This window comes from Macaca thibetana, chromosome 9 (assembly GCF_024542745.1).
Source record: "Macaca thibetana thibetana isolate TM-01 chromosome 9, ASM2454274v1, whole genome shotgun sequence".
NCBI classification, from domain to species: Eukaryota; Metazoa; Chordata; class Mammalia; order Primates; family Cercopithecidae; genus Macaca; species Macaca thibetana.
The window spans coordinates 7,471,126-7,487,784 of NC_065586.1; the positions used below are offsets into that span (position 1 = coordinate 7,471,126).

At 45.9% G+C, this 16,659-nt stretch overlaps 1 protein-coding gene across 2 annotated transcripts in view; it reads right to left on the reverse strand.

The window, feature by feature from the left end:
* Nucleotides 1–645: 645 nt before the first annotated feature.
* The window catches only part of ITIH5 (inter-alpha-trypsin inhibitor heavy chain 5), a 101,552-nt gene continuing 85,538 nt past the window's right edge, over nucleotides 646–16,659 (reverse strand). For both annotated transcript variants that reach the window (XM_050804604.1, XM_050804605.1), the window contains 5 exons: nucleotides 13,391–13,950; nucleotides 10,429–10,482; nucleotides 6,903–7,019; nucleotides 3,782–4,159; nucleotides 646–1,595 (listed from right to left, as the gene is read on the reverse strand). In XM_050804604.1, coding sequence (XP_050660561.1) covers nucleotides 1,294–1,595; nucleotides 3,782–4,159; nucleotides 6,903–7,019; nucleotides 10,429–10,482; nucleotides 13,391–13,950 — 1,411 coding nt within the window. In that variant the 3' untranslated portion in view covers nucleotides 646–1,293. The remainder of the gene's footprint in view (nucleotides 1,596–3,781; nucleotides 4,160–6,902; nucleotides 7,020–10,428; nucleotides 10,483–13,390; nucleotides 13,951–16,659) is intronic.

Below are 16,659 nucleotides of genomic sequence, written 5' to 3' on the forward strand. Positions count from 1 at the left end.
GTGTCAAGCCCCATGGAAGAAGCCTCTTGTGAGGCCAGCCCGGGCCTTGAACTCTGGCCCGCATAGAAACATTCCACTTCCCTGACCACAGTCTTTCTCTGCCCAAGCGCTCCCAGTATCTGTCTGCTGAAGGGTGACGTTCATTGGCTCTGGAAGCCCCCTCTGATCTTAACCTTTTCCTTAGGGCATCAGGTTTGTCCAAGTTTTGGAACCAGAGCCCCTGTTCATGCTGGTTTCCTGGCTTTTTTTCTATCTGACATGAAGGAAGCTGGAAGTCCTAGATTTTCTAAGCACTGACACGCTTCCTGTGATAGGTGGGCCGGTTCTGCCTATCGAGAGGCTCTCCGAGCCGGCTCTGCCTCCCGTCCTAGCACTGTGCACATGTAACTGATTACCTCCTGGAGGACCACAAGGAAACAAGGTCTGGGAACTATGACAAAGGCTGGAGAGCTCCAAGTAAAAGATGTATCACATTCACTTGGCCAACTCTTCAGCACCAAGACATGCCAGTAAAATCAACCACATGGAGTTGTCCTGTGTGTTAAAAGCCTTTAGCTTATTGGAACAAATTGGAGAACAGCCATTAACAAAGTCACGTGGTTTACAAAGCCCATTAGAAAGAGATTAGTATCTGAGCTGTAGATGTTTCTATTTTCAATCAAATTTCCTTTTAATGAAAAACTAATTTTTAAGGGCAAGATACCACAGCAGAAGAAAAACCTCTCGTAAGACAAGACTTCATAGTTTACAGCGATCAAATGTATGGGCTATCTGCATGATTGGTGGCCTGGACTCAGTGAGAGATTCCTTTGTAGCAGAGGTTGGCCACACATCTGGGGGCTGCACCACCACTGAAAAGACAGCTTTCTAAGCATTAGTGTAAAGCAAAAAGCACAGTCCCCAAACTTGGCCATTTCCACCAAAAAAACAAGTTTCATAGCAACCTTCCTTCACCAGAAAGGCTTACTTTATGACAGGCTAACAGAACAGATAAGCAGGTTGGGACAAGATACAGACTTGGTTGCATTTAGCTATGACCTTTCTCCCCTCCGTGGATGTGGGCAGGGTGGGGAGAGGCAGGAAGAGGGAGTAGAGGGAAATGACATTTGCACTCAGGCTTCCCGCCCCTACCCTTTACCCAGACAGACGTCGGATCTACGCTGCACCAGGGGTGGGTCACGGAGTCCAGCTAATTACCAGGAGCTGAGGCATGTATAAGCCATGAAAAGAGCTGCCCCATGGCCTCCCCACATCACGGTCCTTCATGCACTTGCATCATTAAGGCTGCCAGCTTCAGAGCTCCCTGGACGTTCCCTGGCCAAGCGTCATCCCTGTGTCAAACGGATGGGAGGCCAGGTAATCCTTGTACTCCCCGTCAATCAGTTTGGCGGCGTTGTTCCTGGCAAACCAGCAGTCTATCTGCTCTTCCCCATTGTAGATCTTCCTTTGCTTCCAGACCACTGGGACTTGGTGGCCTTTCACCTTTAGGACGGCCTCAGGCCCCTCTCCAGCCTGAAGGAGCAGAAGGTGAGTGGGGCTCTGGCTGGGCCCCGCAGGGTCGTCCGTGAGTCTGGCATCCTGGTTCAGGAACTGACCTGGGAGGACAAAGCAAAGCATTGGGTCTCAGTCAAATGCAGAAACCTCGTGCTGAAATCCAGCTTCAGTGCTATCAGTGGCGGCAAGGCTTACAATTGGCCACAGCCCGAGACTGGACTCTCCCAGCAGGAGCGGAGACATTTTCTGGTGTCATGGAAGAACATGTGTTCTGGGGGCAGGGAGGAGAGAGCTGAGGACTTATCCACACCATGGGATTTACCCACGACTGCTGGAAGCTTTCCAGTTGCTAACACTAGAAAGTTGCCTAACCTACAAATAGCGATAACCATGGTCTCCTACTGAGTCCAGAGGACAGGACGGGGCAGATAAAAGAGGGAAGTAGTGTTCCGTCTTCCTTCTGTCCTCTCCCCAGTCACAGGCCCGCCTCCTTTCTATCAGCCTCAGTTCTGTGTTGGGTGCAGGATAGAAAGCAGTCAGCTCAGCTCGTCTCTGACCCTCATCCTCAGGACTCTCCGGGTCCGATGGCAGCACTGCTCGGGCCACAGGAATAAAGAGCTGTGTCTGCAAAGGGAGCTCACACTGGGCCACCAGGCCCCACGAAATACAGCCAGCTCAAGAGTCAGGAAATCCTGCCTACTAAACTGAGCCCTGACAATGGCTTGCTCTTTATTTTTGGGCAAGGGGCCCATGCAAAATTGCTCGTTGAAGAAAGCTGGGTAGAATGGCCCGCCTGCTGTGCACAGCCATGTGGGTACCTCCCCCGGTGGGGGTGTTGCTCAGGCTGGGCGCTGGGCAGGGCTGCCTCGTGTCTGTGTCTACTTGCTGAGAGCAAAGGAACTGGATCCTCAGGTGACTACACTCCAATTCCTCATTCATTTTCCCAGAAGGCTAAAGAGAACTACTTGGTTTATAAAGCCCATTCTTAGCCCAGAAAGCCCAGGAAGAAATCTAATTTTCATATTACATATGTAGTGATCTAATTTTCATATTACATATGTAATTTTCATATTATATATACAGTCATGCACCACATCATGACATTTCAATCAATGATGGACTGAAAATATGATGGTAGTCCCATAGGATTATAATAGCATATTTTTAGTGTACCTTTTCTATGTCTAGATACGTTTAGATGAACAAATACTTATCAACATGTTGCAACTGCCTGCAGTATTCCATGCAGTCACATGCTGTACAGGTTTGTAGCCTGGGAGCAATAGGAGACACCACAGAGCCTAGCTGGGTGGGTAGTAGACTACACTATCTAGAGAGGTTTGTGTAAGGAATATTCTAGATGGTCATATAGTGACCAAATCACGTAATGATGCATTTCTCAGAATGTATCCCTGTCATTAAGGCATGACTCTGTGTGTGTGTGTGAATATATATAATATGTACATAGACTGTACACATATATACATACATACAGACTGTATATATACACACATACAGACTGCATATATACACACACACACACACACAGACTGCGTATATACACACACATGCACCATAAATACATACAGACTGTATACATATATACACATTCATACTGTATACATACATATATACATATACACATATATACATACAGACTGTATATATACACACATATAGACTGTGTATATATACACACACCATACATACAGACTGTATATATACACACACACACACACACAGACTATATGTATATATACATACCATACATACACGCTGTATACATACCTATATACACATATACACAGACTGTGTATATATATACACGTATATAGACTGATATATAATGTATATGTATATATACACTGTATATATACATACATATGTCTGTGTATACATATATACACACATAGACTGTATATATAATACATATATACATGTATATGTATAATACATTATGTAGACTATATATACACACATACATATACAGACTACACACATACATACAAACATATACGGATTGTATATATGATATATTATGTATTTAGAGACTATATATACATACACACATATGCAGTCTGTGTATACATATTATATATGTATATTATGTATATGTATAGACTGTATGCGCACACACACACACATACATATGCTGACTGTATATATAATAAAAACCACATTCCTATTGAATTTCTCAATTGAACTAAAGGTGCTGGCAATACCGGCTTTGCTTGGGAGATTTAACTCTGTCCTCTACACCCAGCGTGAGGAGAGCACAGCTTCCCACCTAGCAGTCCGTGGCAGTTGCTGGAGAGGCCTTCGCTGTTGGCGATGTAGAAGCCCAGGTGGTGTCGCTGGAAGGCCGCCGGCTTTTTGTAGAGGTGGATGAGGATGACAAAGGCTATGGAGCCCTGGATGGTGACCGTGACATTGGCATTGGCAGACACGGATACCTCCAGCCCCCGGCTCCCCACCACCACACTCTGGTTGCAGGGGAGCACCAGCCTGTCCCCACCATCCAGGATGACTCTGCTCGGTGTGATCTCGAGGTAAGATCTCTCTGGTTTGTTGACGAGGATGGTGATGGTGCGGAAGTAAGTGCGCTGTTTCTTATGGCCATTTGGAGGGGCGGGCGCCCCGATTAACTCTCCATTCACTGTCACACCTCAAAGGCCAAGGGGAAAAGAACAAGGTTAGAAAATCTGGCCGGGAGCGGTGGCTCACGCCCGTCATTCCAGCACTTGGGAGGCCAGGGCAAGTGGACTGCTTGAGGCCAGGAGTTCAAGACCAGCCTGGGCAACACAGAGAGACCCTGTCTCTACTAAAAATAAAAAAATTAGCTGGGCATAGTGGTGCACGCCTATAGTCCCAGCTAGTTCGCTTGAGCCCAGGCGTTCCCAGGAGCCCAGGAGCTCAAGGCTGCCGTGAGCTGTGAGTACACCACTGCACTCCATCCTGGGCTCCAGAGTAAGATCCTCTCTCACAAAAACAAAAAACAAAGGAAGAAAAAATCTATCCCTGCCCAACACATCAAGTTAGAATTTCCCTCCTCCTTTGGGCTTATCTTTGTATCTCTAGTACCAAAAACACTGTCTGACTTACACACAGAGGCCACTCAGTGGTTACTGAGTGAATGGATGAGGGAAAGCGTAAAGTTATGTGTGGATTTTTTACTGTTGTCTGACCAATATCTTGGGATAGAGGAGGGAGGATGTAGGTTTGGGTCAAGATACCGTAGAAGGAAGCACGAAGCTAAGTATTTGTGCATCTACACACAGCTTACCATGTTCGTCTGGTTTCCTTCCAGTGTGGTTGTAGTGATAAGAGCCCTTGTATGACCCTGATGTGTATTTCGTATCCACCAGCGGCTGCTGATCCTAATTCGGACATCTTACGATGCCACTGAGCAGTGTGGGAGAATGCAAAATTAGCTTTTTGTTTTGATTTTAGTCCAAAAACTCAAGTTCTTCCTCCACTTAGGTGTTCATCCTTAGACAAGTCAGGAAAAAAAAAAAAAACACCTGTAATCCCAGTTTCTGGGGAGGCTGAGGCAGGAGAATCACTACTTGAACCCAGGGGGTGGAGGCTGCAGTGAGCCCAGATGGCACCACTTCACTGCAGCCTGGGCGACAGAGTGAAACCCCATCTCAAAAAAGAAAAAAAAAACTGCCTCTATTTCCTTAGCTGTAAAATGGATGGACAGATATAAAACCTAAGAGAATTTTTGTGAGGATCCCAGGAGGTAGCATTTGTGTAAATTGTAAACTGCTAGCAAATCAACTCATTTCTTTTTTTCTTCATCATTCTGAACACCACTGGGGCTTTTCTGGAGTTGAGCAAGGCCTGTGAACCAAGCCCCAGGGTTCTGTGCTGTCTGGCTGAATAGCAAACAGATGGCAACTGCACTAGAGATGTTTGGGGCTGAATTAGGCGATGCATGTTAAATGCGTTTTGCTCTCAGGCAAAGCAGCAATTTGCAGTAAGAAAAGATTGTTATATAATTAACTCTTGTTTTCTCTGCTTTAAGAATAATCTTCCCAATAAAACTTCTTAGACATTCAAGGAAAAAAGGGCCTTCTCTGGGGCAAGGGGTCAGGGGAGGGGAGAAATCCCAGCACGAGAAGAGCCTATGCTCTTCCAGCCTCAAAGTCCTAAGCATTTTTGGGCTGAGTTCCCATCACGGACATCTCGCGGAAGACAGAAACCATGGGAACTGCTCCTAGAATAGGAGGTATTTCCAAGGACATATACAATTAGGTCCTATCTTGCTCCTGAGCCCTTCGAAGTAAGAAGCAGTAGAGATTTAGCTCTGAGGCTATAAAGTCCCGCCAGAAAACAATGTGTTGAACGAACCCCAGGATCAAACTCTACATAATCGCATCACACATGTCACCTGCCGGGGGACCCTGTGCAACCCAACATTCCAAGACACTCACGTTCTTGGCAGTAAGAATTGCCAGGGTACCCACTCCAAAGCTTGTCCTCACAGAGCTGGACATGGCTTGTTACCTGCATTGAACTTGAAAAGCCTTCTCTGTGCTAATCTCTCTCACCCAGGTCCTCTACAGACCGACAGGGTACACAGAGGCCCTTTGACCATACACGTTCACAGCACACAGACAGAGCTGTGGATTCACAGCTGAGCGTCCTGTGCAAGTCACCAAGAAACTGACATGAGTTTAGAACCCTGGCCTCCCTGGCATCACAGCTTTTGAATGGATAGACACTATGACAATAATACACAATAATACATCGTGGATTTCTTTTTTTTTTTTTTTTTTTTTTTGAGATAGAGTTTCGCTCTTGTCACCAGGCTGGAGTGATCTCAGCTCACTGCAACCTCCGCCTCCTGGGTTCAAGAGATTCTCCTGCCTCAGCCTCCCGAGTAGCTGGGATCTCAGGTACCCACCACTATGCCCGGCTAATTTTTTTGTATTTTTTAGTACAGACGGGGTTTTACCATGTTGGCCAAGCTGGTCTTGAACTCCTGACCTCAGGTGATCCGCCCGCCTCAGCCTCCCAAAGTACTGGGATTACAGGCATGAGCCACCGCGCCCAGCCTACACAGTGGATTTCTAAAGCACTTAAGCATTTACAAAACAACTTCACATCCAGTTTCATTTGATCCACTTTATATGGCTTTGTTAGGCCAATAGAGTGTCCCTATTTCCATTTCACAAGGGAAACAACTCCGAAGGCACGAGCCCAAGACCAGGCGGCACTTGTCATAAAGCAGGGAGGCAGATGCGTAAGTCCAGAAGCGCAGTGCACTTCCCTTAACCACCGACAACACTCACTGAGCATCTATCAGGTGGCCCTCAGATCACTGGACATCCATCTGAAGAACAGAGGCAGATGCAGTACCTACCTGTCCTTGCCCAGATGCTACAGTGGAAGGTAGAACTTACCAGAGTCCATGTGATCAGAGACCAGCCTGAGGATGTCCCCGGGCTGCCCATCAATATTGAAGCACACAGTGAGTTTGCTCAGGGGGAAATCCACAACAAAGTGGGGATCGCCATCCACTGCCAGAGCAGAAGAAAAAGGAGAGAAAAAGAAAGACACTTATTAAGTACCTTCCTTGTGGAGGTGCTACTCTCTATTTTCTCATGAATGATGTTATTTTATTTTTTTTTTGAGACGGAGTCTCACTCTGTCACCCAGGTTGCAGGCTCGAGTACAGTGGCATGATCTCAGCTCACTGCAAGCTCCGCCTCCCAGGTTCACGCCAATCAATGATTTTATTGAATCCTGAAAACGATACTGGAAGGAAGTGTCCTCAATTTCCAGATGAGGAAGATGAGTGAGAGGAAAACAATTCCCCAAAAGTACCCAGTGAGTTAGCAGTAAACATTTGACTTCAGGTTTTCTAAATTCCAATATAATGCTCCTTTCATCACACCCTAGCTCAGCACAGACACCTAAGCTTCCAGAGGTGAGAGGAGAAGGAGAGAGAGATCCCTACACACCCTCTGCTGGTACTCAGTCCCCATGCTTCCATTCCCCAGGCAGACATCCCTTGCTATTTGCTTTCTCCTTTACTGGCACGGATGCAGAGGACTTTCCTCGCCTATGACGGGAGATCTACCGCGCTGCTTCTCCCAGGAAGCCATAGGCTATCCCAGGCTCATTCGCAGCGTCAGCTGTATGCCACCCCTGCACGCAGGCACTGAGAGCCATGCCCAGCTTAGATGCAGGGGCAAGCGAAGCAAAAAGTGAGTAGGTGGCCAGGCACACAGTCAGGGTACTGGCGGAAACCCCTCCTTTGGGTCACACCGACTTCACTGCTCTCAAGTTTCTGTCCACAGAGGAGACCACAAAGTTCAGCTGACAGTTCTTGTCTGTCCTCATTTTCACCTGTTAAAGGTGAACAGTCTTGCCTTTTATTATACAGATAAAAGATTTCTTGAGAATCTATATCAATTCTCTTACTAGATTGGAGATTTACCTTCTAATTTATATTCCAAGTGCAATTTGTTTATTTTATTTTTGTTTTATTGAGACAGGGTCCCACTCTGCTGACCAGACTGGAGCACAGTGCTGCAATCATAGCTCACTGCAGCCTCAAACTCCTGGGCTCAAATGGTCCTCGCACCTCAGCCTCCTGAGTAGCTGGGACTACAGGCAGGTGCCACCATGCCGGGCTAATTTTTTATTTTTTGTAGGGACAGGGTCTCACTATGTTGCCTAGGCTGGTCTCAAACTCCTGGGTTCAAGCATTCCACCCACCTCAGCCTCCCAAAGTGTGCTGGGATTACTGGCGTGAGCCACCACACCAGCCTACAACTTGTTTCTTGAATGCCCCTCTGCTTTCTGTGCACGTGGATGTGTCTGCATGCATGCTGTGCACAGTATAGGCACGAGCCAGAGTCGGCTTTCATGCTGCAACAAACTAACATCCCTGCATTCACTGCTGAGAAACCCTTTCTGCCCCAGCATCCCTGAGAAGGGCCCTTGAGAGGATCTGGCTGCTCTCCCTGGGAAGCACCTCAACTTCCCGGAAAATTGCAAGGTATGAAGAAATTCAAGGTGCTGGTCTTTTGCTGATGGGGAAAAACTGGCCCCCAGAGGAGATCAAGGTTCTCACCCGCATTGCTGGCGTTTTTTCAGGCACGCACACAGTTGTCTTTTGGTGTCCATGGGGGATTAGTTCCAGGACCCCCGCGGATACTAAAATTCATGTGTACTCAGGTCCCTGACATACAATGGTGTAGTATCTGTATATAACCTTCGCAGAGCCTTCCATACACTTTATTTTTAATTTATTTTTATTTATTAAGACAGAGGCTCACTCTGTCACCCAGGCTGGTGTGCAATGGTGCAATCTTGGCTCACTGCGATCTCTGCCTCCTGAGTTCAAGCGATTCTCCTGCCTCAGCCTCCTGAGTAGCTGGGATTACAGGCATGCACCACCATGCCCAGCTAATTATTGTATTTTTAGTAGAGATAGGGTTTCACCATGTTGGCCAGGCTGGTCTCGAACTCCTGACCTCAGGTGATCCACCTACGTTGGCCTCCCAAAGTGCTGGGATTACAAACTTTAGCCACTGCGTGCAGCCTTTCCATACATCTCTAGGTTACTTATAACAACTAATGCAAAGGGAATGCGATGTAAATAGTTGTTACACTATATCGTTTAAGGAATAAAGACAAGAAAAAAAGTCCGTGCACATTCAATACAGATGCAATTCCTTTTTCACGTATTTCCGATCTGCTCTTGGTTTGATCCTTGGGATGCAGGACCCATGGAGACAGAGGGCAACCGTCTAGCTCATCTGACAGTTTGCTGAGAGTTTCTATGTGCACATACCACACCATTTCTACTCAAATCGTCCAAATCTCTTTACAAGGAAAGATAGTGCTTGATCCAAAAAAGTAGGGAGGGGTCAAAAAGGCATTACTCCAGGCAGCATCCAAGAGGAAGCTTTTCTGGCATTCCATAAAGCCTACGTGTGTGTTCAAAGGAATTCCAGTCCGTCTCCTGGAGACTGTGCAGACTCTATATCCACGGCTAATCTCTGGGATGTCCCTGGTTTTAGGAGCTTGCACGTACAGCACAGCAGCAGAAAGGCCATAATCGAGACTTCCAGAGGATGACATGGACACAGCAGAACAAAACCCAGTCATAGGTTGTTCTTCCCTCTGAATTTTTATTATAGTCCCAGGAAGCTGGCAAAAGGAAATTTCATGACATTTGAAAAAAATCTGTTCTTCCCTTCCGAAACCACGAACTGAAAAAAATGCAAACAAAAACAAAGCCTGCCTGTCACACCAGACGTTTTTATTTTGGTAGCACCATTTTATGTTTGTCATAGCAGAGGCTGGAAGGATACACGTGCCGGATCTCTAAAACAATGTCTTCCAAACTCAATAAGGGTCAGAATGTGCCTCTGCCACCCATCTATTCTTCCATCGGGTTTCCTGCCAGGATTCCTGGGGACTGCGCTATCTCCACAGTGTTTATGCGATGGTTTCATGACAGCTGCAATTCTCAGGCTCTGCCTCACATTATGGGCTTGATACGTTGCTGAATGAGCTGGTATTTTTAACTGACTTCATGGAATTCTTGGTTTTACACTTTTTTTTTTTTTTTTTTTTTAAGACAGAGTTTCACTCTTGTAGTCCAGGCTGGAGTGCAGTGGCGTGATCTTGGCTCACTGAACCCTCAACTTCCCAGGTTCCAGCAATTCTCCTGTCTCGGCCTCCCCTACAGGCCCCTGCCACCACACCTGGCTAATTTTTGTATTTTTAGTAGAGAGGAGGTTTCACCATGTTGGCCAGGCTGGTCTTGAACTCCTGACCTCAAGCAATACACCCACCTCGGCCTCCCACAGTGCTGGGATTACAGGCGTGAGTCACCACACCTGGCCTGGTTTCAGACTTTTTAAACATCTCTTACTCTCAATTCACACACAACCGCATCCTTTTCTTTACCTGATGTTTTAGAGATTTTAATTCTTGGCTGGTATGGCTTCTCCAGCAAAGGTCCTAAAAAGGAGAAGAGAACATCACGGTCATTCATTAAAGAAGATGAAGAGAGAGGTACAAAGGGAGAGAGTAGAAATGACTAAAATACAGCTTTTAGGTACATTTGTAATAGCTTAAAGAATCAAAAAACCCTTTAAAACATCATCAGTCTTAAAAAGGCAGCTTGGCCTCAAAACACAAAAGTAAAGCCAGGCATGGTGGCTCATGTCCATAATCCCAGTGCTTTGGGAGGCCAAGGTGGGAGGATCACTGGAACCCAGGAGTTCGAGACCAGCCTGGGCAATATAGTGACACCCTGTCTCACCAAAAAAAAAAAAAAAAAATTAGCCCAACAAGGTGGTACACGTCTGTAGTCCCAGCTTCTTGGGAGGCCGAGGTGGGAGGATCACTTGAGCCCAGGAGATTGAGGCTGCAGTGAGCCATGATTGCACCACTGCACTCCAGCCTGGTTAACAGAGTGAGACTGTCTCAAAAAAGAAAAGACAAGACAAGAAAAGAAAATAATAGAAGGTACACAAGTGGAGTGTAAAGTGTGCAGGATTAATTATTTTATTCTTCTACGAATTAGATACTATTCTGTTATTTTTGTGTATATTATAGGGGAAAATATTTTATCACACTTGAGATATATTTATAGGGGAAGGGAGAAATGAGTTGTTCAGTGGGCCTGTAGAATTTTGGATGTGCAAGATGGAAAAGTTCTAGAGATCTGTTTCATCACAGTGTCAATATACTTAACATCACTTACCAGCGTTGAACTGTACGCTTAAAAATGGGTAAGGTGGTAAATTTTACGTTCATGATAAAAACAAAAACAAAAACAAACAACAATGTAAAAAAAGAGGTACAGTTATAATCCAGTGTCTGTAGCTACGTGTGCGGCGGAATTCACAAAGCAGAAGATTTTGAAACACTTTGTATTTCAAAGTACTGGTGCTCTGAATATTCAATGAAAGAATAACCTAAAAGTAATTAATATCTATAAATAAAATCAATAACTTATGTCAAATTGTTAGTACTAGCAAAATTGTGCTCCTCTTCTCTGGTTTTTACTGCTCCCAGAAATTAACGAGTGAGATCTCGAAACGTTCTTGAAGCACCCGCTTCTCAAGACTGGTCTTGACCAGCATGATCTGGGCAGAACGCAGATTTGCCAGGAAAGAGGATGGATGACTGGATGACTGCTTTGAGGAGTGGCAGCTGCCACCAACTCTCAAAAAAAATTTAAATTTAAATTTAAAAACCATCAGAACTTTAAGGAAAGGAAGAATTTTCTTTCAAAAAAAAAAAAAAAAAACCCTTTTGAGTAATCAGTTGGTTATCTCCTCTGTCTTTCTGGACAGAGATCACCTGGGTCTGATCTCTCCTGAAGCTGTAGAGATTTGCACTGATGACCTGTCATCAAGATCTTACTCAGAAAGCCATTTTTCCTGGATGTGGCATGGATCTCATGAGTAGAAAGTGATGGCATCCTGCCACATGCTTTTAATCACAGCAAACATTGTGTAAGTTTTGCCAAGACAAGTTCCATCCTTTCTGAAATAGCCACGTCAATTGTAACCTTGCTATCGGGATCGGAACTTATCAATAAATTTCTGGTACTCCGTGCCTCCATGGAAGGCATGTCTGACATTTGTGCAAAACTCACTGTGTGCCCATGGCATTCCATATGTAGTCCTTACAACAGCCCTGCAGGGAAATTATGATTATCTCCGTGTTCAAGCTGGGGAGTGAGAATGGAAGCTCAGAGAGGTTGAGACACCTGCCTCGGGCCTCACAGCTGGTCAGGAAGGTTGGTGAATCCTAACTGAATGCTTTCTCCACACCCAGGTCTTTCTAACACTTCAGAGTGTGAGGAATAAATGGGACAGCATTGGTGGGGTGCGGAGTAAGGCCTGATCAACCTGTTTCCTCTCCTAGGAGACAGAACTTGACAGGAACCCAAAAAAATGTGATGCATATGAAACGCGATTTTCCACAAGCAGATCTGCCAGGAATACAATGCCCTGCTTTGGTTTCACTGTTTCCTTTCTCTTGTTCTGGTCTCTACTCGTACCCCCAGCAGAATGGCACTGAGACTGACCGTGCCTGCTTCTGTTCAGATTCTCAGAGACTGACATGTAAAGATCGGATTCTTGCAAGAATCCGTACCTTGGTCCTTCCCACGTGCTCTCGGGAAAATAAAATCAAGCATACAATTAAATTATACTACATAACTCTGAAGTGCTTGAAAATACAGAAAGGCACTGAAAAATGGGCATTGGTATGTTCATTTCAGTGCTTCTGCCCATGCCTGAAACCTGGCAAGCACTCAGTTTATTGATGGTTTATTGATGGACTGACCTCACTAGGCTATATTTCTGACTCAAATGCCACCTTTTTCTCATTTCTCTAGACAGCCACAGTGTATAGCAATGTGCGTACAACAGTGTACAATACTCTCTGAAGACTACGAGCTCTATACCGCGTTACTGCTTTTTGGTTGGTTGTTTTTTGGAGACGGGGTCTTGCTCTGTCACCCAGGTTGGAGAGCAGTGGTACCATCATGGCTCACTGCAGCCTCAAACTCCCGGGCTCCATTGATCCTCCTTCCTCAGCCTCCTGAGTAGCTGAGACTACAGGCATTCCACCATACATAGATAATTAAATTTTCTTTTTCTTTTGTAGAGACAGGGTCTCTCTGTGTTGCCCATGCTGGTGTTGAACTCATGGCCTCAAGTGATCCCACCTCAGCTTCCCGAAGTGCTGGGATTACATGCGTGAGCTACTATACCCAGTCTGGGTTATTATTTATAAGTATTATAGCAAGATGGACTAACACAGCTTCCTGCTGGGGCTCCCTGTGGAGGAGGTGAGTGGCATCTCAGGCCTGCGTCCCCCACACCTGGCTGGCACAGGTGCCTCATACCTGGCTGCGTGCCAGCTCCTCGCACGCTCTGCACCACCGGTTCGGGTCCCATGGCGGCCGACATGCCGTGGGCCTCCTCCAGGCCGTCCTTGCGCGGGACCGGCCCCCTCAGCTTCATGGAAGTGAAGGGAGTGAGGAAGCGGTAGCTTAGGGCCAGGTCCTGGGCCCGCTGCCGCAGCCGCTCCTTCTCCAGCTCATCGTCACTTTGCAGCCAGGAGCTCAGCAGCTCCTTTGTGGTGAGGTAGCTCCAGAGACGCTCGATGTGGTTGGGGTCCCCCTCTCCATCGCCTTCAGGCCTGGGGCTTCCTGTGACATCTTTCCCTGCCTTCTGAGGTCCCACAGGCACATCCGTCTTCAGGATGACGAATTTCTTACTGTTGCTGGCGGTGACCTCCACGTGCAGGTGATCCAGCTTCCTGTCCACCAGCTTCCCTGCGATGATGATCTCCGAGCCGTTGAAGTAGTTGGGGAACAGGGTCTTGGTGGCCTGCACCACTGAGCTGGGGGGATAATCGATGCGGATGTCAGAGAGGAGAGGGGTCCTGATTTCATCGTAGAACCTGCGGTGGAAGCGCAGGGAAAGAAGGAGATCAGGGCCCTGCTCCAACAGCAGGCAGGACAGTCCTAAAGGAAAATGCAGACTCTCAGGGGGATGAGTCTGATTTTAGAAGCGATCAAGTCCAACATGGCACCCCACACAATATTTCTGCCAGGAGGTCACGAGGCAGCAGGGTGAACACCACTGATGAGAGGGAATGCATTCTCTCACATGGCTTCTGAGCTGTTTTTCAACTGCTCTCATGATGAGAAGAACTTCCTTCTAGTAGATTAAAATCTTCCTCCCTGAAATTTCCACCCACTGGTTTCAGTTTTGCCTCTGGAACAACACAGAATTAGTCTAATCCATTTCAACAGACATTTGGATGCTTAAAAACCAATGCTGTGATTCCTTTAAGCCTGATCAATCCCCAGTTTCATGAACTATTCTTCCTGTGATACAGTTTTGAGATTCCCTCACTATTCTTTGTAAATTTCCTTTGTGCACACTTACATTTCTCAAAGGACCTCTTAAAAAACCTTTTTCTTAGAACCAAATACAAATTCCAGATGTGCTTTAAGCAGCACATCCTACTTGAGAAACCTGATTTGTGTGAGTTTGTGCATATAACATTTGCTTGCATTTGCTTTTCTTGTAGTTAAGTTACATGGCTGCTTCTTGTTAAGTCAGGAGACAATTAAAATTCTCTTTCAAAAGATCTACAAAGTATAGGCTGTGGAATTAGACTTCCATCTCTGTCGCTTCCTTGCTGTGTGTCTTGGGACATGTGACTTAACCTCTCTGAACTTCAGTTTCCTTATCTATAAAATCAGGATGTTAACAGTACTTCTTTGGTCACCTGCTAGCTGTCCCCAAAAGCCCATTTTCCCCTTCTTTCATGAGAATTGAGCTCTGGCCGTCGAGCTGCAAACTACATTTCCCAGCCTCCATCAAGGCCACAAATGGCCATGTGATTATGTCCTCCCAATGGAATATGGGTAGGCGTGAGATGTGCAACTTCTCAATATTTGCTTAAAATTCATGCTGGCTTTCTTTTCTCTCTCCCTTTTTGTGGCTAGAAAACTAGAGTGATAGTGACCAAATTTCAATCCTATAGCATTAAGGACAACACCTGAGGGAAGCAGAGCAATAAAACAGAAGGAGCTTAGGTCCCTGAATGACTTTCTGGAGCAGGATCTAGCCCGTTACCATTACAGGAGAGGGAAGTAAATGGCTATCTTATTTCAGCCTTTGCCTCTCGTCATCTCTGTACTGCAGCGTAGCCTTTACCCTAATACACCTATCTCCTAGGATTTCTGTGAGGCTCATCCGGGATAATGCACATAGAAATTCCTGGTGTATCATAAGTTCTCATAAATGCCGGCTATTGATCATAGTTTCAGTGGGATGGCAGTGCAGCTGACTTGTTGCAGCATAATTGCTTTTGCTTCTGAATGCCTTATTGAATCTCAATTCTATTATCCAGTGCATCAGATTCTCCCCTTTGACTCTAGCTTTGAATAATTTTTAAAATGTGGGAAGCAAATCTGTGTTTTCATTTACATCTTTCATGAAGCATGGGAGGAAATGGTGGCGAATCCCAAACCGAGGACCTGTCTTTACTGCACACCGTAGGGACCTCTACTTCCATTTATCATTAATAAATGTCCTTTGATTATGGCTATTAAACACCCGTATTTCTACCCAAACCTCTCCTCTGCTTTTAAGTAGATACCACATATGCCATGGTGCAGATTCAAGGGCCTCACGCTGAACTGGGAGTTGGCATTTCGCTCAGTCAACAGCAACTGGCAGACTGTGTGTGGCAACATAATATCCGAGGGAAGCTATTTCTGTTTTAAAAGATCTAAGTTTTCTCCAACCTCTCATTTAAAAGATCTCATTTATTCTCCACCTCAAAATAATCTGATTATTTACCAGTTTTATCTGGTGGTTTTGCTTCTAAATAAAAGTATCTTTTAACTAGTACTCAAAATGGAGATAACAGTACTCTACTACTCACAGGGTAGGATAAAAGTACACTGACTAGAAAGTGCTTTGAAATATCAGGATGTCAATGATCCATGAGAGCTCATTAAATACTTAATATGGGATGGCCACTGTGCCAATGCTTTACATGCTGTTTTTACATAGCGATTTTCTCATTAAATTCTGCAACCAACCATAATCCTCATTTTACAGATGAGAAAACGGAGGTACAGCCTGTCTTAAAATCTTGCTTAGGGCTGGGTGCAGTGGCTCACGCCCGTAATCCCAGCACTTTGGGAGGCTGAGGCGGGCAGATCACCTGAGGTCAGGAGTTTGAGACCAGCCTGACCAACAGGCAGAAAGAAACCTCATCTCTACTAAAAATACAAAATTAGCCTGGCATGGTGGCACATGCCTGTAATCCCAGCTACTCGGGAGGCTGAGGCAGGAGAATCGCTTGAACCCGGGAGGTGGAGGTTGCAGTGAGCTGAGATCACACCACTGCACTCCAGCCTGGGCAACAAGAGTGAAACTCCATTACAAGAAAAAAAAAATCTTGCCTAAAGTCACAAAGGAGGATCCGAATTTGAACTCTGATCTGCCGGGCTTCAAAACACATTGTGATACCTCCCATTGCAATGAGCTGTGATCGCTGTCAGCGGATGCAAGTCTGGGGTGCAGCAACACAGTCCTCTCTGAGTTCCCACCGCAGCCACCCCTCAGCCCCTCGACCAGCCTCGCA